Consider the following 22869-nt stretch of genomic DNA (forward strand, 5'->3'; position numbering starts at 1 on the left):
TTGGAAATGAACCTGAACCTGAATATCTGCCTGGCCGCTGTTATAGTTCTGATAGCCTCTGACAGCTGCAGAATTAGGGTCGGCTAAGAACTGTGGAAAGTGCCACTTAGACATGTCCTTCTCTAACTACTATTGTGCTGTGCTCTGAATTCCTTCCTCAGGTTTATCCTAAGATTAGAGTTGAAACGGAAAGGCTGCTTTGTAGTTTCCTGTCGAACGTTTTTGACCTTATAAGGTCGGGATTTCACGAAAGACATTTTATTTCTTGAAAGATTATATTATTTCGCTCCTCGAATGTGATAACCGTCACAGCCAGTACAGTACAGTGCACTCCATAATCCACAGCATACATAATTTCTGATCTTTTGAGCCTTTTTTCGCCCGTATACTCGGCTCGCATTAAAGGCAGGAGACACCCAAATGTCACACAGACATTTTCTCAATTATATATCTGTCCTCCAGGAGGTGAGTGGCGGATAAAATACAACCGAGCCATTCGTGAAATGGACTTCACCAAAAAGAAACTCCAGCAGGAGTTTGATGAGAAACTGGAGACAGAGCAGCAGAGCAAAAGGCATCTTGAAAGAAGGGCAAGAAACTTTTTTTATAATCATAAATTCTTAAACAAATTTAATTTTTATCTTTGCTTAAAGCACACTTGTGGCCAGTTAGTTATATAACTGCAATTATAATGATATGCATTGAACTGTCTAGAGAATAATACAAATGTTGTGTGTGTGTGTGTGTGTGTGTGTGTGTGTGTGTGTGTGTGTGTGTGTGTGTGTGCGCGTGCGCGTGTGCTGCAGCTGGCTGATTTGCAGACAGATAATGAGGATGTGCAGCGCTCTGTGCAGCAGCTGAAGAAGAAGTGCCAGAAACTGACGGCAGAGCTGCAGGACACCAAGCTTCACCTAGAGGGCCTGCACAGTCGCAACCATGATTTGGAGAAGAAACAGAGGAAGTCAGTTTCTTTGTCTGACTATCTATCTGTCTGTCTTCCTTTCATATACACAAATAACAGAGAACATATTGCTCTCTTCTCTTTGAAAAGGCCAGGCGTAGGCACTCTGACCCGCCCGGCAGAAGAACACTAACATTTTCTTTAATTTGACTGAGATGTTCTGTAATCTGTGGAATTGCATTAGCTGAGAAAATGAGTCAGGCTTTAAGCACTTGAGAAGCTATCGCTGTGGCAGAATGTGATCTCTCCCCTGTGGCTAATTGAAGATGCTCTGTGGGTGAAATTGTTTTCAACTGCGCTTCAGAGAGAAAAACAGGGAATTACAACGAGCTGACAGCATGAAACACTTAGCTGTTAAGTTCACTAACCATAAGTGTTTCTGCCCCAGACAATTGAAGAAAACATTTTACACGTTATTAGAACCCAATTGTAAATTTATGTCTACTGGAAGAGGAGGATAAAATAGAGGTAGTGCTGAAATGATGTTGAGTTCTTTGTCCAGAATAGCCTCTAAGGCTCCAAATATGCTAACAGACGCTGAATTTAGACATTTCGTAAGCAGGCTGAATATTTTAAAATAACTGCTTCTATGACTTCATAAAACTATGAGAATTTATCTGGACAAATGACTTGATGTATCAGTTTCATCGAGTGGTGGAAGAAGTACTCAGATATTTCACTTAAGTAAAAGTAGTAACACCCCGTGAAGAAATACCGAATTCCTGAATTGTAAGAATTTAAGTATTGAATTATAACTAGTGATGCATTAATATGTTCATCATTTTAATGTTGCAGCTGCTTTCTTTGCTATATTTACTGCCGGTTAGCTTGTGAATTTCACCAGAGGACCAATTAAGGTTTATCTGAAGCTATAACAATATATGATACATTATGTGTCGATTATACTTTCTAATATCAATCTGAATTGGAAGTAACTAAAGCTGTCAGATAAATGTGGTGGAGAAAAAGTACAATATTCCCCTCCGAGATGTAGTGGAGTAGAAGTATAGTAGCAGGAAATGGAAATACTAAAGTAAAGTACACTTGAGTACTTACAGTAGTTACTGTCCACCACTTTTATCTAATACATCTCCTGTAGCTTTCAGCCTTCTGCAAATTGGCACACTTTGTGTAATTACAGATACACGGTTTACTGTGATGCTTGGCTGTTCAGCCCTTTAGAACTCTAGTCAACAGTTGTGCTCAGCTGTGTGTTTTTGTATGCGTGTGTTTAAGATTTGACCTGGAGCAGAACCAGGCTCAGGCTGAGGTACAAAGAGAAAGGAGCCAGAGGGAGAAGCTGGCTCGAGAGAAAGACTTAATGACTGGTGAGATGTTTAACCTCCGCCAGCAGCTGCAGGTAAGCCACTTCACACTTCAAATGTGCTCTGATGTCCTCTCTCAGGGACTACATGTCTGCTCTCTATTTGACATAACTGGGCTGGTCCAGATGTGCGATTTACCATATCTCTTCCGTCTGCAGGACAAGGACGTTGAATTGTGTGCCGCGAATATGAAGGTGCAGCAGCTGGAGGCAGAGCTACAGGATCTTTCCTCCCAGGAGTCGAAGGACGAAGCCTCCCTGTCCAAGGTCAAGAAGCAGCTCCGCGACCTTGAGGCCAAAGTGAAAGATCAGGAAGAGGAGCTGGACGAACAGGCTGGAACCATCCAGATGCTGGAGCAGGTACAGGGCGCTACAGATGTGGTATTTTCATATCAGTGTGGTGAAATATTTACCACTAAAAGCTGCTTATATCAAGTTATTGTGTTTCAAACTCTAAATTGTTATTCTCTAAGTCCTATCACTTAAACAAAAAACTGCCTTCTATTGTAATATTCTTCAAAAGTGCCATCATGCTATAGACATTTTGTCTGTCTCTCATTTTGGAAGAAAACCAAAGATTTTTTTTCTTTTTGGGGACAACCTTGAGGGAATTTCTTGAAATCTGGCAAAAACATCTATTTGGAATATTTGGTGGTCAAAGGTCAAGCTCACTGTGACCTCACTAAACATATCTTTGGCCATAAGGCAAGATTTCATATGCTAATCATGACAACTGCACACAAACGTCTAACAGCATAACATTTTGACATTTTAAAGGGACATAGATGCAAACTGCAACTTGACATTTATTTTACGTGCCGTTATATGTGCGTGTCCTCGTCCTGCACTCAGGCCAAGCTGCGGCTTGAGATGGAGATGGAGAGGCAGCGGCAGACGCACTCCAAAGATATTGAGAGCAAGGAAGAAGAGGTAGACGAGATCAGGCATTCCTGCAGTAAGAAGGTAGGTGATGTTCATTCTCACTCTTGTACATGTGCACATCTTTCCTATACATAGCCTCTCTATCTAGAACTAACAATAGATCAGGCCTGGACAAGCCAGCACTGATAAACACACGCTTGTGTTTACTAAGGTGTGTTGAAGGTCCTTGTTCTTAAAGATCCATGCAACTTATATAAATCAATTATTTTAAGTTTGTTATCAGAATGTGCCCCACGGGGTATACAAATATGCTGTATTCATATTATCATGTATTAGCAACAAGAAGCTCAACATTAGCTTAACATGGTACATCCACCCAACACAGTACATGCATATTAATAACAAAATAAATACAATTTAGAATAAACAAATAAGGGTATCGTATTTGTATCTATATTAAAAATGAAAAATACAATATTTTACTTCCAAAGCTATGTTGATGGATCTACACAGGCTAACAGATCTGCTCAGGGGGCATCCATTTGTCTTTGACGTGCAAGAGCAGCCATGTCTAACAGGACGGTCGATGGTGTGTTATGTCTGACTTTGTTTATCACTGATCATCTGTTCGTGCCTGCTGACACTCTGTTCATGTGTCCTGCAGCTGAAACAGATGGAGGTGCAGCTGGAGGAAGAGTATGAAGACAAGCAGAAAGTGTTGCGTGACAGGAGAGAGCTGGAGTCCAAACTGCTGAACGCCCAGGACCAGGTACTTACGTCCACTCTGCCTCTGGTCTCTGTCAATGCTCTTAAGTGTGTGCGATTTGGTGCGTGCCACTTCTTTTAGATTAAAAAGAAGCTGCTTATGAGGTGGTTTGGATTTTTAAAGGATGGGAAATAAGAGTGTGTGTAACTACAGACATGATAGAACATTGTGTTTTGTGGTTCAGGTGAGCCAGAGGGATGTGGAGACAGAGAAGAGGCTGAAGAAGGACCTGAAGAGAACCAAAGTCCTTCTGGCTGATGCACAGATTATGCTGGACCACCTGAAGAGTAACGCCCCGAGCAAGAGGGAGATCGCCCAGCTCAAAAATCAAGTATGCCACCCTATCACACTTTTTGAACTTGGTCTGGTCTCAGAGTGTAACTATGCACAGGTTGATAAATCTTCTGCATACCCAGGATAGATCCTTGATCTTGGCCTACTAATGTTTGCCCCTCACCTCCTCCTGGTACCTTTTTACTTCCTCCTGCTTCTCACAGCTGGAGGAGTCAGAGTTTACTTCCGCAGCAGCAGTGAAGGCTCGAAAGAGCATGGAGATTGAAATAGAGGACTTGCACATCCAAATGGAGGACGTCGTCAAAACGAAGATGTCGGTGAGTTTTGACGAAATATGTTTGTTAACAAACTTTTTTTCATGACTAAGATGAGACGATGACAAAACAGTTATTTTATACCCTTTCTTTCATCTCACAATGCAGACACATATTTCTTTGATAACATTTTTTATTGTTTGTGTAAATGTTTCTATACATTTATTTTGATGAGCAAATGAAACGGCAAAACATATTTTATAATTAATGCTGCACTTTGCCCATCAAACCTTCACTCTTAGAAATGCAGCGGGGCTCTGACATTGATATGTGTGCATCGTAAAGCCATGGTGGGATATTAAAATAATAAATACCCTTTGGTACATATCTGATTTCAACATTTTGCTCAAATGGATAAATAAGCTTTGTCGAATGTTTTTTTCCGCCCTCCATCTGCTCATTAATGGCTGTCTCCTGAGAGAGAACTGCCTGCATGTCAGACTCGTAGACTGAGGGTGTTTGTGTCTCTGGGGATGAAACACAGAGTGCTGTGTGCCTGTGCTCTGCTTGTTAATTACTGCATATATGGCAAAGGAAGGTCTTGTACATTTCTCAGATTAGAGAATGCATATGAACACAGAGGATGAACTCTAAATAGGACATCACCAGTATGCTGCACTGGCTGCACTTTTCTCTGCCCAAATGAGCCAATTGATTATCTCCAATGGGTCTCATTCCTCCAGCCAGAACCCCCAGTCCAGATTGTGTTTCATTGCCATCAGATGAGATTCCAGAGCTGCCACAGCGTTGCCAGCTAATGACCATTTATCATATTCAACAGCTCATGAATAAATCCTGTCATTCTACAGTATACTAAAAATGTGTGTGTTTCCTCTTCGTTTTGTCCTTCAGTTGGAGGAGCAGGTCAGCCGTCTGCAGAGAGAGAAGAATGACCTGCAGTCTCGTAATGAGGAGGATCAGGAAGACATGAATGAGTTGATGAAGAAACACAAAGCTGCAGTTTCCCAGGTAACCCAACACCTCGGTGAGCAGTTCGAAAGCCTTTATAAAAAGTCATAATAAATGAATAAACACAGTTGTATTAGTCCTGCGTTATCAATGCTCAGACCAAGATCAGACTCAGACAGAAATAGTTAAATTCCTTTGATTATTTCTATTTTTAATTGTTTTTAGTTTGAGAAGTTGTGAGATACCGTCTTTAACGTGAACATTCTGTTTGCTGCATGTTAAGTAGAGTGGCTTTGAGATTTGGAGGACATATTCCCCTCTAAACACAGTGTGTGCTCTGCAATCAGGGAGATGCAATCTGTTCTGCAGCAGATCACATGACAAATGATTTGGCACAGAAATATTATGTTCAGTAACCATTTATGTCAAAATAGTTTTTTTTTTTAGTTTTTTCTTTACAGACAATTGAAGCATACATTGGCATGCACTTCCTCTCTCACACACATGTTCACACACCTCTGACTGTTGACTTTGTGTGTGTGTGTGCTCTAGTCTGCCAGGGACTTGAGCCAGATCAGTGACCTGCAGGCCCAGCTGGAAGAAGCCACAAAGGAGAAGCAGGAGATCCAAGACAAGGTACAAAGAAGTATTCAAAAGCACTGCAGCTGCCTGCCAGGAACCCGCCTGCTGCCTCAACACTTCTCTCTGATTAGACCTCGGCTTTTCTCTGGGTTTCTCTGATTATTGTGACCGAAAAATGCTCTGTTTCTGTGGCGGCTTTCTTCTCAAAATTGCAATGCAATTTGCATTTAAATGGCAGGATTCAGCAAAGATTCTGAGTCAAGGAGAGGAATTGTTCCTTTCCCTCTAAGTATTCTTATTTAAAGGAAGGGTCATGTATATAAACTCAGAAGTTTATTGTTGCCATGGTTTAACCAATTAGATAAACTGAAAGCGCTCATTCAGGTCCTTTCAAAGAATTATCTCTCAACTCGGTACAGCAGCTTGTCTCAGGGATTTCTCTCATTCCTGGTCTTGTTTGTCATTCATAGGCCTTTGCATCATATTATATTGAAATATTAGAAAATTCTCAGGGAAATGAAAAGGTGGAAATTGGAAACATCATAAGATGACTTAACTATTGATATGAGTGATAAAAGTTATTTTGTTATAAAATAGAATTGAAAAACCCATGTATGTATGTTCATCTGTGTGCAGTTTGTGCTTTATTCCAAGTAGAATGACCGACCTGCATGAACATGACTGTAGCTGTGGGTTTAAAACATGTATATTAACAGTCACTAACAAAGGGAGGACTGATTGCTGAGTGTTTCTGCACACAAAGAACTGACGTAAGCATGTGGGAGTAGGCATAGGACCATATGAACATTTCCTGTCACGATTATCCTGGCCAAAATAATTGTGAATCACCATATTATCTCAATAATCATAAATGTCATAAAAATCACAAACATAAATGGCACTAAAACATACTGGAATCACTTTACCACAATCTGATATTTAGTGAAACATCTTTAGTGAAAACAAATGATCAAACATTTTAAATAAGGTGATCATAAATCATAAGGTTCCCCTGCATAAAAAATGGATAAATACATTAAATAAATAGCAACATTGCGTGAGGATGTTCTTTCTTACATGATCATTTTTAATCAGGTTCTATGTTGTACTTCTCTACCATGATAGTGAGCCAGACAGCTTTTTCAAGTTACTCATCTGATAATATTCACAATTATCCTGATAATTATCCAAAGATTCATCACGATCAACTTATTGTAAGTCTTCTTTATCGCGATCGACAATAAAATCCGATATCATTTAATCTTAAACAATGTTTGGATTACCATGACATGCACATCATGTTCCCCTCATGATGAACTGTAACAAGAGATTCCTTAACTTTTCATTTTGCACCATCAGAAGGTCAAAATTCTAAATAGGTTTTTCCAGATTTCTTTTAGATTTATGTCCAAATAGTACATTTGTTCATTGTGAGAATGTCAGAATGTTTTACAGCGCTAACAGCTTTGTATTTGAGCTACAGCATCCTTATTATCATATTGTTGTGCTGATTAGTTTAGCTGCTGTATACTGTGTTCGAGTCGTCAATTAAATGATTGAGGCTCTGCGTAAATGTGGATTCATGTGGTATAAAGGTTAATGCACCTGATTCATGTTGATAGTAGTGCTTTTATAATTATAGAGCTTTATTTTTCCGATGGAACACTATTTTGTTAGAGGATAACCTCTAGCATGTCACTGTGTGTCATGTATTAATGCATGCCCATTTTCTATGTTGATGCATTTGTTTGCTAAATGAAATGCCACTCGGCAAATCTAGTGCTTCGTTTGCATGTAAATTACACGCGCTGAGGCTCAGAGTGACTGGACTTTCCTTTAACAGAATGTGTTAAAATATAATTTCTCTAAAGGACAGAATTGAGCTCTTGCCACCCCCTAGCAGCAGACCCTGTTTCTATTAGATTAAGCTATAAGCGTGCCAAAGCTTTGGTTCACTCTAACCCATCAGAATATGTTTGGCTACACTAGAGACACGCAGCAGGCTATAAGACATTGTTAAAAACCATCTATAGCCATCTAAAGCATCTGACCTTGAAGTGGTTATCTTCCTATCCCCAGTAGGATGAAAATCTAGCTTCTTTACTAATATCAAAGGAGAGCTCCAAATCCTCCATGTCTCAGATCCAAAGTCCCCCATTAGGTGCCACGTTGCCTTTTGGGCTGCTTTTGTTGTGATGTATCTTCCTTCCTTTTATCAGTCTTGAGAAAACGATTCAGATGGAACAAACGTGCTTTGCATGAAGCTGTCCTCTTTTCCCAAAGCCTGTGAAATGACTGTGACTCGGTGCTACTCAGCCTGAACCACAAGCTCTTCTTTGACCATACGTGGTAGATTGGGGCTTATCTAGAGCTCATTATTCAGGCTGGATGCACAATATTTACTTGTAGCAAGATGGAATAAAAGGTCGAGAAGGAAGTTTGCAGTCAGCGCTGATCTTCAGGGAGTGATTGTGTGTGTTTACTGTATGTATGTATGTATGTGTTTGTCCATCTTCCAGCTTCATTCGCTGCAGAGCCAGCTAGCGTTCCAAGAACAGTCCATGGTGGAAAAGTCTCTCGTGTGCCGCCAGGAGGCCAAGATCCGTGAGCTGGAGACCAAGCTGGAGTACGAGAGGACACAGGTCAAACGCTTGGAGGTGAGATAATCCTCTGTATCTCGCACATGTAAAAGACATGCTCTATGAACGCAAATGTATTATTTTGTTATCTATTTATCAAGAGGTAGAGATAATATTAACCCAGGTATGGTGACCCTTAGGGTGCTGGCTAAGAAAAGCAAAGGCCAGGGGCAAACATTTAAAAGTATAAGTAACATTTACACTTTAAAATGGTCTAAAAACGACTATGTTGTTGAGTTGTGTGCTTATATTATCCCAAATATTTCCAACAATTTTGAAACCTAGAAAAATCCATAATTAGGTAATAGTCCCCGTCACTGTAATGGCGATGTATCCTCTTTGAGCACGTTTCAGTGTTCTGGTTGTCATAAATGTACTTTTTATCCAGTTCTAAAACACATTTTTAAGAGACACTTTTTAGATCTTGGTCCCTTTTAACTCTATATTTTAGACTAGATGAAAGATTTTAGTCGTCAAAGTCTCAATCTTAAGTGAGTGTTCAGAGAAACAAGCTGAGCTAATGTTAGCGGAGCAGCCCCTCCATCCTTCGGCCGCAGAACCGCGTTGGAGAAACACTGATTTTTATTTAGTGTTTTTACTGGTTTTACTCTCCTGAAAGAAGGAATCCTAACTGGAAAAAAAGCTGCCATGATGGCAAAGGACACCGCAAAAACTCTGTCTCTTGTTTGTTTTGCTCGAGAGATCTCCAGTTCGGTAAATACAGAACAAAGAAGATCATTGTATCTAAAGAGTTGTCCACTGTTCACCTCCATTCCTCCCCAGATCCTGGTGGGTCGTCTGAAGGAGAACTTGGAAAAGTTGACAGAGGAGAAAAACCAACACAATGCAGCAGAAAACAGGGAGAAGGACCAGAATAAGCGAATGCAGAGGCAGATAAGGGACATGAAAGAAGAAATGGGAGAGCTGTCCAAGAAGGAGTCCGAGGCGAGCCGGAAAAAGCACGAACTGGTAAGTCTTCGGGTGCTGGGAGACTTGATATGATTCACCGGAGTTCAAACTACAGGAGGTAACCGGTCTGTGATCCATTCACCAGGAAATGGACATCGAGAGCTTAGAGGCGGCAAATCAGAGCTTACAAGTGGACCTCAAGCTGGCCTTCAAGAGGATAGGTGACCTGCAGGCTGCCATAGAGGACGAGATGGAGAGTGATGACAATGATGACATAATCAACAGGTACTGCGCAGCTTTTACCTTCTGTAAAGGAAGATAGTATTGCATTTGCTACTGTAGATCTATAATGTGTGCTTGGTACATCAGGGGATACTGTCAAGGCTGAGTACCAGCGCAAGTTATCTTGCTGCAAGAAACATATAAAATGAGAACTGGTAGTTTTTTTAGTATCCTGTCAATCACAACTTGTATCTTTTTACTCTCATGCTCCCACATCTTCCTATATCAGTTAATGTCTTGCCTCTTTAGTACTCTCTGAGTCATACTACACTTTGTCTGTCCTCCAAATACTTCTCACACGGTTTACACTCAGCTCCGTGCTTCTGAGCTTTTGTCTCGGCGCCGGTTTTCCCTGTTTGGTTACTGCTGCCCTCCTTGCAGAGGGGTTGAGCGGTATACTAGCTCTGAGCCCTCTAAGGTAAACACTGGCTGCAGTAATACAGACCTCTAAAAAGAGGAAGACATTACACACACACTCTGTTTGAGTAGGAGGCCCCGGCAGCAGCACAAGTTGCTTTACAATGGAGTTATTTTATGTGCACATGGAAGTGTAAAAATTATGTATTTGCTGTTATCTCACTGCGTCCTCTTTTTGCAGTGTTCTTTGTGTGTCTCACCTTCTCTTTTTTCCTTCTTCCCCCTTTGGTGTTTTCCACACTTCTGGCAGTTTGCAAGACATGGTGACAAAATATCAGAAAAGAAAGAACAAAACGTGAGAATGGAAAATGCATCCTTTGTTTGTTTGCACGTTTTTCTTCTTCTTCTCACCCGTGTCAACCATAAGAGAGAATAATGCAGTATTCCTTATCCTCTCAGTTTGTGTTGTTCACAATAACACGGCGAGGAGAAGTCATTTGAAATAGAATGTAAAGCTGCGTCTGTGGTATATATCTCTGATAAAAGCTACAGTAAAGGATGGCCCCTGGTGTTTCATTTAGTTTCATTTCATGTTGCGCCAATTGTCCAGAGGTGTCTGTACAGTTGACCTCGTTGGAGAATTCAGGCCTTGTTTTTCTACCTTCAGAGCAACCACAAGTTATTTGAAAAATGATGGCACACAGAATGTTAGAAGAAATGTGAACTACAATGGTGAAATAGACTTAATGACACCAGCATTCCCCTGGAAGCCAGTCTCCCTGCTGTAGAAAATAGGACCCAAATGAAAAACTGCAAAGTGTTACAGACTTGTGGTAATACTGCATCATTGTCTCAATGAATAATTTAGTATCAGACATTTGCTCTCATCATACAGCTTCAGCATGCATTTGTTTAGATGTTGGGTTAAAGCTGTTTTGCACAGATATTTACACGTCTTCTGTTCCTCTGTGGGTTTTCTTCAGCACATGCAACAAGTCCACATCTCACTAAGTTTGTACATAGAGTTGTTCCGAAACCGACACCAGTATCAATAATGCGCCCGATACAGCCTAAAATGCTGGATCGGCGAGTATGCGAGTCTATGCACCTATCCGATATTACGCTATCATATAATTTATCAGCTCATTTACACACGACACAGGAACAACAACAACACGTGTCACTTAAAACCTGATCGGGCAGGACGTACTGATCGGGTATGTGCAACTGCGCATGTTCAACGCTCAACAAAGATGAAAAAGAAGCGAGATGGCTCACTCATGAACTACTTTCGTCATCTGCTCATCAAAATACGATCGGATCTGTACTCGGTATCGGCCGATACGCACGTTCGGATATAGGAATCGTGTCTGAAAGGAAAGAATGGTATCGGAACATCTCTATTTGTACGGGGAAAACAATGAAGATTATTTCAATTTTATGATGCAATCAATGTGATATCAAAATATCACATTTCAGCAAATTTACAACACAGGATTCTGTATGTTACCTCCATATTGTAGTCGTTTCTTCAACAATTATTTTCTTATGTTCTTTGTTTTGGTTTACAAATAATAAGAAATTATAACAAATATGGACGGAGGTTTTTTTTTCAGCCTGAAAACAAACAATTATGCATTTGGACACATTTGCACATACTGTACTGATTCTATACATTTTCAAAGTATGGCATGAATAAAAAGATTATCTGCATTGTGCCCTTTACTAAAACTTAGCATGGTGGAAGTAACTCACATGTGCTCTGGAAGACCTTAAGCGTACGTATGTGATGCTTGTGACTGTGAAAAGATTGCAGCACACTGTCTCTCCGTGGCTGCACAGTCAGCAAGAGGTACAAGACAAGTGCGCTACTGAAATGTTTTCACCCAAAAGCTCAGCAGTTGATTCGTGCATGCAAATACTCCACTTATTCAATCATTTAACTTTATACTACAAATGTTCACCTTGTCTTGCCTGTAAAATGTAGGGTCATTGATTGTGAATGTTAATTATGTTCCTTTGACTGACTGAATTCCATTTCTTTCAGTTTTGCATTCAATGAAAGGAATCTGTGTGGCATGTTAAATCATTTAAACCTTCATCAGAGCGCAGTAAAGAAATGTTCAGTTTGTAGCGGATATACCCATCCATAATTTCCCTCTTTAACCTGTGATTGCTTCTTCAGAGAGAAATGGCATCGTGCTATTTATATGCTTTTTTTTTTTTTTTTGTTCATTCGACATCTCGTGTGAATCAGCGCTCGGGCTTTTCTTTTTGTGCAACTCGAGGAAAAGAGCATTTTTTTCCCCGTGTTTACTTAATTGCATTTTTCTCTCCTTCGACATCATTGCATTAGCAGCATGGGTGAACAATAATGGATAAGGTGATTTTTTATTAATTATGAAGTGGATTTTCCAGATGATTTACATTACTATACACTATTTATTGTACTCAAGAAGCTTCAAGAACAGAGGCTACAATAGCTGGATTATTATTATTATTATTATTATTATTATTATTATTATTATTGTAGGGGGAGATAATATAAGTTGAATTAGTGTTTCAGGCTGGGCTTCCCAGTAGCAGACTTTACAGGCTATAATGAAGTACAGGGGTCACATATAATCTAGGATTGTGCAGTGCAAACTATGTAAATGCTTTCATCAGTGTGGACTGGAACGGTTGCATTTTCTTTGTACCTTTCTCGCTGAGTGTACACTCTTTTATTAACATAAATTGATGCCCTATGCTATTTTTTCTTTGCAATGATGTAATTAGCCCATGTTGAACAAATACCTTCAAAATACTTGATGGTGTTTGTACCACAAGTGCTAAACTGATAGAACCAAGCCATACGAGATTTGATGCTGAGTCTGAGTATTTGTGACAAAGATTTACAACCAGTGCAGGCCAATTGTCAGAAGCTATTAATGTTCACTTCTAAATTCTCGAGGCTTGTTTGTATCTATGAGCCTCAGGACTGGTTAGCTAGTAGTGTGGGGCCAAGGACAAATCGTTTGTGACACCATTTGCACAGCACTCAATTGCAAGCCACCTTTTATTGTGTGTGGGTGTGTGGGTGTGTGGGTGCGTGCGTGCGTGCGTCAGAGAGAGTCGGAAAGAGGGAGATTTTGCTGTGGGCTGGTTTCAGTTTGTTGTGTGATATATCATATTAAAAAGTCACAGTATCACAAAGATGACAAATGGGCAGCATGTGTAATCAATTTTCTGGTATTAATGAACCTGTGATCTTGTTGTTTTGGTGGGCGCTTATCACTGTTTGGATGGCAGTAGAGAGGAGAGGCAGGGGAAAATAAAGGGAAGATATAATAACTGAACTTGAACTCACAATTTGAGCTTGCTGCCTCTTAAAGCAGAATTAACAGGTTTTCCTGTAGAAAATAATATAGTCAGGCCATTTAGTCTCCCTGTGATCATCATTACCTTCTCCCAAAGAGAGCCTGCCCCGTAAGGTCAATGATGAGAAAGTTAAATGTGTTAATGCACTTAGAAATCTTGAAAGCCTGAACACCATTCAGTCCAAGAATCTGAAGCTTCTTTCTGTCTGTGCTCACTCCCTCGCAATGGTCACACACCACCGCTACCACCAAAAAAAAAGAGAAAAGAAACCACTAGAAAAAAAAGAGAAAAGAGCAGAGAGGACACTTTGTTCTCTGAGGAAACACGACTGCATGTGTGACACAAAGCTTGGTGACGAAATGAAATGGTGCGATGTTCACTAGGAGGCATACATAGATGGATATGTGGACAAATGATAGAGCTCAGCAGTCTGCCTGTCATCTCACACCTCTTTGAATATTGTGTTTGCTCCTCCTAATAAGCATGTTTTAAACACCAAGGTTCAGATAGATCACCTTGTTTGGGAATGAAGATCTGGAATTTAAAATTGCAGCTCCTCAACAACAACCCTGTCACCACTGTTCACCCTGCTATAGTGTATTTTATATACTTTACACTACAGGACATTACTAAAGAGTGTATAACTGAAAATGTCATTTTGGTAACCCTTTCTATGGCGCCCCTGTCTATAATGCATTATAGACATACTTATAAGGCGTTGTATGATTTTAGATCTCAGCTTTGTTGAATACTTGAGTCTGATTGGTCTGTTTCAACAGTCTACGGCCTGTTATTTCTTAATAGCACACTGCTGCTATGACTAACAGACCATTGCTATGGACACAGTTCGATCTCCGAACACAGCGAGCTGACGATTTGTTAAGCAATGAAATCATTTCAAATGTATATTTTGTGTCACACTATTGATTTCCTCAGTAAGTTGCCGTGTAATAAGCAGGGTAATGTACAGCGAGCCGGTGATTACTGTGAAATGAACCCCCGACAGGGTGAGCAGGAAATAGAAACCCCAATTGGAAATCGAAAAGAAAATGTCAACAGACTTTGCAGCACTGATTGAGGTTTTTTGTCCTGTAACTGTAACTAAAGTTCTGACGATTAAAAACGATTGCAAGTTACATACATAGCAATTAAGGCTGGGATATGAATTGCTAATCTTAAGAAGGCTACGTTGCTACAGATTTTGGTATTTTTGCGGAATCAATAAAACCTTTTAAAATCAATATAAAATAATTTCAAAACAATATTTTGTGTCAAATTTTCGATTGCCGTAGTAAGTAGCCGTGTAATATGGGGGACAATGTAAAAACAAGCGGCTCGTTATTGCAAAATGCTTTGCGAGGGATCACCTGCATCACCCTGCCGGGGTGCCTTTCGACTTATCAGTGTGTTTATAATGTATTATAGACATGTGTGTAATAAAAATATGCTACCATATTTTTCTCTGACAGAGCTTACAATAGCAACTCAGGTCAAACGTACTGTGAAATTTTAAGTCTGTCTCTATGAATGTGAAAATAAATGTTCACACATCATGAAGCCAAGGAAGACAGTGTATCTAGCACTGAAGTTGGAAGCAGTCTGTCTTCAAACAAATGGAGATTGTTTTTATGTAATTAATGCAGTAACCTTCTAGGACAATGAGATGCATGATTCAGAAAATTTGACGTGGATTTGCAATGACTGAGGATTGACCTTATCCAGGTGGGATCTACCTAGTTTTTCATCGGGATCCACGGGTCTCTGTATATTGATTGTTATGTCAAGCGTAGGGCCGCAGTGCTGTCTCACGGCTCCACTCCAATAACAATCACCAGGAGCAGGTGACATGCCACACAGATGCTAGCAGCCCAGAACCAGCCAAACAAGTAAATTATGACTCCCAACAGCTTCATCTACAGTCTGCCTAGATCAATCATCTACGCCTACTGAACATCTTGTCGAAAAAGCATGTTGATTATGTTATTATTGTATCACACAATCATGCTTAACCAAATCATGCTACCTGTCTGGATTGTCTTGCATCTCACTGACCTTTAAATATTATAAGAGGAGTAATACAACTGTAACATTACTAACAAAAAGCTTGTGATGTGTGAAAACTAACCATTATTTTGCCTGTGTCATTCCTGTGATGGTACGCTGCATAGAATATTCACATAACAAGTAATTTTATTAGTCTAATTTATTGTCTATAAGTCTGCCTAAATTGATCCCTTAACTGTTGCACAAGGCAGTGGGGAATGGTATCAGTAGTGAGGATTTAGGAAAATAACTAAAAGAAGTTGACTTGTATTAAAAATTGGCATTGAAAATGGAAAATGTCTTTGCAGTGGGGATGAGACAGAAACAGATTCCGAGGTGGAGGACCGTGTGGACGGAGTTAAGTCTTGGCTGTCGAAGAACAAAGGCTCCACCAAGACCCTGTCAGAGGAGGGAAGTCTAAAGAGCACCAGGTTAGTGGCCTCATGACAGATAACTACGTATATCAGACTGATAAAAGCACCCACATTCCCAGCCTTAAAAGGCCCAGGATTACCAGGGGCAGTTTGCAACAGAAGGATGGGTATTTCATGTGATTAGGTGTCATCTCTCTCTTACAGTAATCTGTCTAATGACAGGTGGCGGAACGGGGAAGCGGCTGCTGTCAAATTTATTGGATTGGCCTGTGGCCAGTTGGCACGCCTGCTTAATGACGCCTCTGCCACTGTTAGATAGATCTCCTTACTAGTTGATAGCCTTCTTTCTACAGTGTATGCTGTACATAACAGCAATAGACTTGATTGGTCTCAAGGACACAATGAAAATGACAAATGTAATATTCTGTCAAGGTACCAAAAGTCTCTGTTATGTTACCACATAAAGCATGTTGCATATTGAAGATGGCAACACTTTAGAATATCTTCTTTAAGTATTTGGAGAGGGGCCAGTTGCACAAAACATCTTAAGTTTTCTCCTTAAGTATGACACTTGAAGCTTTCTTTCTCCTGAGCTGAGGGACTTACTTAAGTATCCCTTAAAAGGTTTCCTTAGTTAAGGAAAAATGTTACGGCATTAACTGCTTTGAAAGAGTTGCAGTGATACAATTCTTCAGTTTCCATGGAGAACTTATTTTTTACTTGCGCTTGTAATAACTATTATGGTCTAACACAATTGATAACAAAAGAAGACAAGCAAATATCATACTTCTGTAGATATGCATTTAATGAAGGCAGATAAGCCCTACTAAAAATGTAATTTGACACAAAAATAACAGAAACAACACAAATAATGTGTTAATTCAAAAGTCCCAAACAAATACGACAACGTGTCTGTTCTGGCCAGAAAAGACTATTTATAGGAAGGAATGCAGCCAAACTAGTGACTGCTAGCTAAAAACGGTTATATGGCTGACAGTGAAATAAATCTCTGTATAGATGTATACTTAAGTGTAAAATCAGTTGCTCATCGTTAAGTGCATCATTGGGTTCTTCTTTTCTCTCGATGGATTCATTTTCTCCATTTCTTGCCACAAACTCGGCTAATTTGGGTTTAAGACAGAGTCGGAGCTACCTTAAGTTGTTTAGCTTACATTGGTTACTAATGTTATGCAATGGTTTTACTACAGTTATTGTACAATATTCCTTAAGTATAACACAAAAGGTAACTTTAGAGTAAATACTTAAGTGAACATTTTAAGGAAACCATAACTCGGACTTTGAGGAAATTCTTATATCAAGATGTTCTGTGCAACCGACCCCTGATTTCCTCTTCATTTCCTCTTCTCTTGGTTGTCTCTGGTATCACTTGTATCACATAACCCTTTAGATATGCCGCAAATGCTGATACCAATGAGGTTAAAGAAGGTAAGGAGAAGATAAACGACGGAAGTAAAGACGGGAAAGAAGTCGAGCCTAACAGATCAGTGTCTGTCATGAGTTCCTTAAGCTACAGGAAGCGTTCCAACCTGAAAGACTCCATAGGGGGGACAGGCGATGAGAAGCTCCTTGTTTAGCACTCTCAAAGAACAGAATGACACACCAGACCAGGCCTCCATTCGCAAAGCCAAGTCGAAGTCTGGAGTGCTCCAGGAGGATTGGAAGAAGAAGCCAGGCACAGGAAGACTTAGACGACAAAGGCTCCGTTATCTCCATGGCCTATTCTGAAGCCACTAGCAGAGCCAGGAAGGGCCTGGATTCCCGCTGGACCTCCCGCAGCAGCCCAGAATTTGATAAGGAATCCATGGTGTCCTCTGTGGCTCCTAGCAGGATGTCCACCAGGAGAAGTGTGGTGGACAAGGATGATGACAACAAGTCGACTGTCAGCAGTGTGAGCCGCTCCAGCCCCCGGTCGCTGCAGCGCAGCAGTTCTTGGAAAGACGACAGGCGCAGTAGCTCACGCCTGTCCGTTGCCCGCAGCTGTGGCCTCAGTGAATTTGGCGTGCATGATGATGATGATGATGATGATGGCCATAGTGTGGCTTTTACTGATGGAGGACCTTCATCTTTCAGTCCCCGTTCCCTCACTCGCAGCTTTTCTACTCCAGCCCAACCACGTTTGTCAGACGGCAATCTGCCAGATTCATCTGACATTAAGTCAGTCGCCCACCGCAACTACTTGGACCCCGACTTGGAGGCTGCCATCAATGAGGTGCTAAGCTTCAAACCCATTAAATTCAAGCGCAGCAAACTTGACGAGTCGAGCGGCGAGGAAGAGGATGAGAAGAAGGGGCCAGGAAGCGAGGACGGCAGGAAGAGGGTAGACGTGGAGGGGCTAGGCAGCAGCACATCCAGCCTGCTTCGCTCTGCATCGGGCTCCACTCTGGACTACAGCAATCGGCCATCCAGCACCATGAGCAGCAGCAGCTCCCGCAGTCGGAAAGATAAAAAAAGCAAAGTCTCTCTGTCCGACGACTCCTCCTCAGACGATCGTCACAGCAGAAAGAGCTCGAGGGGGAAGAAGGGCAAGAAGTCCAAGAAGAGATCTAAGAAGAAGCAAAGCGAGTCTGAGGATTCCTCTTCCTCCTCAAAGTCGTCTGATTCCTCTTCCTCCGACTCGACCATATCCTACCGCAGCTCCAGCAGTGTTAAAAGGACCCCGAAACAACTATCTGACGATGAGGAGCAGGAGCCCGCAGGTCGTGGGACATCTAGCAAGAAGGAATCCAAGAAGAAGCAGAAGAAGTTGGATGGCTTGATGATGAAGTACCGCTACAAGCCTGGCAGTGACTGATCCCGACAGTGGAAGGTGATGCTCGGTGTGATAATAACCCAGGAGCATGGCATAACTGAAACTGATTTGATCTTTCTCAGATTGTACCAATTTCATTTGCTGTGTGTGAATGTTTTGTCTTTATTCTGACTCTGATACACTAATGCTGACTTGTATTGTACTAAATGAGCCTTTGCTACGTTTTTCAAAAGTCACATTGGCCAATTAGTGCATGCCACTGATTTTGTTTTTCCTTTGCTCCTGCCAACATTTGTCCACAGCTAAACAAATTGCCAATTAACTGCAGTATACTGTAGTTATCCCTCTAGTTTGCACCACTGACACACTCCAGTCACTTCAGTTTTATTATCTCCGCCAAGGAGGTTATGTTTTCAGCACCGTTTGTGTGTCGGCAGCAATGCTGAAAAACTACTGGCTGGATTTCTATGAAACTTGCCAAGAAAGTACAAGGCCAAGAAAAAACACATTACATTTTTGGGCAGATCTGAATCATAGGGCAGATACACAAATAATTTTTAACTTTTGTTAACATTGCGAGATAGGGCACATTTGTGCTGCATTCATGTGGCGTCATAATAACGGGTTCCTGGAAACTCTCGTGAATGTCCCCTTCAAACATTCCAGAAACAGCTATCAACGTGTTGTTTAAATGCTCCAAGCAATAAAATACAACACATCTTCTTTGTAGCGTCCATGTTCTTTCCACATTACAAGTTAAAGCTCATGAAATTCACCGTGGTCGGAAGAACGATTTCCTAACTCGAGAAATAGGACAATCTGAAGAGCATGTGAATGCACCGCTGCGGCTATGTTTTATCAAGAGGTACAGTATATTGTAATCCGTCATTGAAGATTACCTCTATCTTTGTTGCTTTAACGTTTATTTGTGCATCAGAAGCAGTGCACTGAAAGTCATCAGACATACGAATGCTGTAAATCGTTAATTTGCTGTTTCCATTTTGCAAAGATGGAGTGCCGTGTTTCTCCTGACGTTGTTTGATGCTGTTATAATTTAACTGTCAGGATATATAACAGTTATAAGCACATGTTGAGAGAGGGTAGTCTCACTGTGTCTTCAAGTACAGACAGATGTTTGCAATTAAGCAAAAACTAAATGACACCAACTTTTGCTTTAACATTGTTAACTGAGAGGAGTTACTTGATGTGAATACTTTGCATCATAATTAAGATGCTATGTTTAGCTCTAAGCTTCAAAAGCCTCATTTTACTGTCACTTTGAGCATCTATGCCTCCTCTGTGGCTTAAAAGCAAGACACTAAAACACAGTTTCAAAGCAAATCAGCTAAACCCAAGAAAATGATTAAAAAGATCTCCTTTAGTGTCACTTTAGATAAACACGGCTGTAAGTAATTTCATAGCACTCGTTCTAATGTTTCAATATGGGATACGTCATGCTTGTCTTGACTAATGTACACATCTTGCAACCACTTAAGCCTTTTTCAAATATCCAATACTTCAATATACATGGGTTTTTGTAAGTGAGTGGCTATGTGGGTGTTTTTGTGCTGAAATGCATGTTGTTTTTCTGCTTATTGTCCTCTGGGTGTATTAAATGGCAGGGTTCATGGCATTGTGGATGTATGAAATCTCTACATTTCCCTACATATAATACATTGAGGGCTTGTCATCTGTGTGTTGTCATGGCAACATAATCTAAGGACGTAAAGCCCCGGTTTTAGATGACCTTTAATGAGTGTGGTGGGAAGAAGCAACGTGAACACAGGATCTTTATATAGCGGAGTTTTGAATTATTAAGCTCATCAATGCTGATTCCTGACATTTACTGTTTTAACTGCACATACTCTTTACTAACATGTCAACATTGTGCCGTAATGATCATGCATGGCATTGCCTGTAGGTTGTTAAAATAAATGTCTTGTTATGATCTCTGTGTGTTAATCCCTGTCACACTGTTTCATTTAGGGCCGTGGACCAAGAGTAATTGTGATGCATTTTTCCTATATGTTAATAACAAACTACCATCATAACACTGTGCACATATGCTATGAACACCTCAGGGGATGTGTTGTTTACAGCCCGGGGAAGAGTGCAATCCTGCAGCCTAAAGTGCTTGTGGTTTCTGATGCCATAGTTTTCTAAAAATCTTATTTGACCTTCTCTACTTTCTGTTTTGTTTCTGCTATAAGTAGCCAAGTAATGCTATAATGCTGTGTCTGTGTGTTTGTTGACCCCTATAGCCCTTCTGTGTGCCGCAGACACCTGAGTCTTGGCAGATCTGATGAAGAGGATGAGATGGACAGAAACTCCAGCAGGCAGTCGCTGAGGCAGAGCGATGGCGTAGTCACATTGGCAGAGAGCGTATCGTAACCTGGACTCGGGTCACCTCGTGCTTTCAGTGACATCAGACATACAGGAGGGACACGATTCTTTCCCCCACAACTTAACCACCACTTCTCAGCCAGTAAGAGAGAGGCCAGACGCTTCCAGAGGCATGGACAGAAAAGAGGCTGATGTTTGCTGGTGATGTTGCTTCTGTGTTTAATATATGCTTTTTCTGTTTTATTTGAACACAACATATTGAATAAGTTAGTTATTACAGAACAGGGAAGTTGAGCGGTATCAGATCCTGCCGCTGCTTGATTTACAAGAGCTGCTTTTCAGGCACATTTGAGCTCTCCTCTGACTCTTCACATAGCTCTGCCAAGAGGATTTAGATAAGCCCGCTCCAGCTGCACTTCTCCAAGAAGCTCTGACCAGCCATTAAGACGAACTTCTTATCTCTTCCCCATTAAAGTGGACTAGCGCGCTGGGAGGAATTAACCCATTTTCATTTAATTATCTTGCTGTAAGTTAACATGTGGCTCTTGTACCAAGTTGAGATATGCATCATTTGAACAAAGTGATGCTCGGTCATGATTGCTGACATCAAAGTGGAATCATTCTGTAAAATAAATGAGTATTTGAACTAAGCTGTTAGATGTAACACAAATGTTTGAAATGCTGAGCTGAGGTATGGATTTAAAGCAACGTCTGATCTAAAAACAAATATGTATATTGTATACATAGATATATAATAGTATATGTGGAATCAAAGCCTTTATGTGAACGTTATGTTCAAATTAATTAAGTAAGTATTTTAATAAGATACGGTTTATAAGATAAGATAAGGCCGTAATGCTTTAGTCATGCTTTTGTCCACTTGTGTCATATTTCTTAAGATTTAAAGGGAATGTGTTTGTTTGCTATTATAAAGTAGCTTTCTGTAGGGCATTCAATACCTATTTTTTAAGATGCACAAACACTGGATTTCTACAATACATCATAAATTAAATTAAATTAAAGCTCCTTGAATCCTGGTTGAATCCTCCAGAATAATATTATAATGCAGTCTATATCCATGTTTCAATTGAATATGTATGCAGTGCAGACTGTCTTGAACTGAGAGGAATGTTTGGCCATATTGGTTTATTAAGCAGTAATATAATGACATTCTTTTCAGCACAACATAGTCCTCCCATTTTAAGGTGCCAAAGACTATGTTCATTAAACTGAGGATATTTTGCATGTGAGAAAATGTAGGATTGATCCATGACCACTAATCAGCAGCACACATGATGATATTGAATTATTCCCAGGCTGTGTTTGTGGAAGGTTCTTCCATGTCAGACTCTTGTTTATTTGTAGTCGTCCATTAGCCGCCTGTCGACTCTATTATTACCGTAGAATTCTGCCAAAAAAACCTTAAATTAAAGCCAGTCTGCTCTTATATTTCAATATCTTTATTTGATTTTTTTTCGCTGTGTGGACACTCATGAAGCTCGCTGGTTATTTCTATATTTGGCCTTACAGAATTGTAATGATATCCTTAGATGATTGTGATCTTGTGAATTTTAAACTATTTAAATTACGTTTAGATTTGAATAAAGAAGCATATACAGTATATGTGCATGTGAACGGTCTGCTCGTGTGCAAAGAAAAGCTTCAAGTGTCTGGCTTGCTATTTGCATATCTTCTCAGAAGAGGCTAATCTGCATTTCATGTCTTATTTTCTCCATTTCCTTTCTCTTTTCTTCACACTG

General features: G+C 40.4%; 1 protein-coding gene across 1 annotated transcript in view; it reads left to right on the forward strand.

The window, feature by feature from the left end:
* Window positions 1–21163, forward strand: part of LOC115018633 (unconventional myosin-XVIIIa-like) — a 74020-nt gene extending 52857 nt beyond the window's left edge. The window contains 19 exon segments of the mRNA XM_029447737.1: window positions 463–590; window positions 807–961; window positions 2198–2321; window positions 2445–2645; window positions 3138–3248; window positions 3832–3936; window positions 4118–4264; window positions 4431–4544; window positions 5394–5510; window positions 6003–6086; window positions 8552–8689; window positions 9455–9640; window positions 9726–9865; window positions 10530–10574; window positions 15931–16053; window positions 17405–17576; window positions 17578–17679; window positions 17681–18823; window positions 21028–21163. Coding sequence (XP_029303597.1) covers window positions 463–590; window positions 807–961; window positions 2198–2321; window positions 2445–2645; window positions 3138–3248; window positions 3832–3936; window positions 4118–4264; window positions 4431–4544; window positions 5394–5510; window positions 6003–6086; window positions 8552–8689; window positions 9455–9640; window positions 9726–9865; window positions 10530–10574; window positions 15931–16053; window positions 17405–17576; window positions 17578–17679; window positions 17681–18808 — 3320 coding nt within the window. The 3' untranslated portion in view covers window positions 18809–18823; window positions 21028–21163.
* Window positions 21164–22869: the final 1706 nt, after the last annotated feature.

Source organism: Cottoperca gobio, chromosome 14 (genome assembly GCF_900634415.1).
Source record: "Cottoperca gobio chromosome 14, fCotGob3.1, whole genome shotgun sequence".
NCBI lineage: Eukaryota > Metazoa > Chordata > Actinopteri > Perciformes > Bovichtidae > Cottoperca > Cottoperca gobio.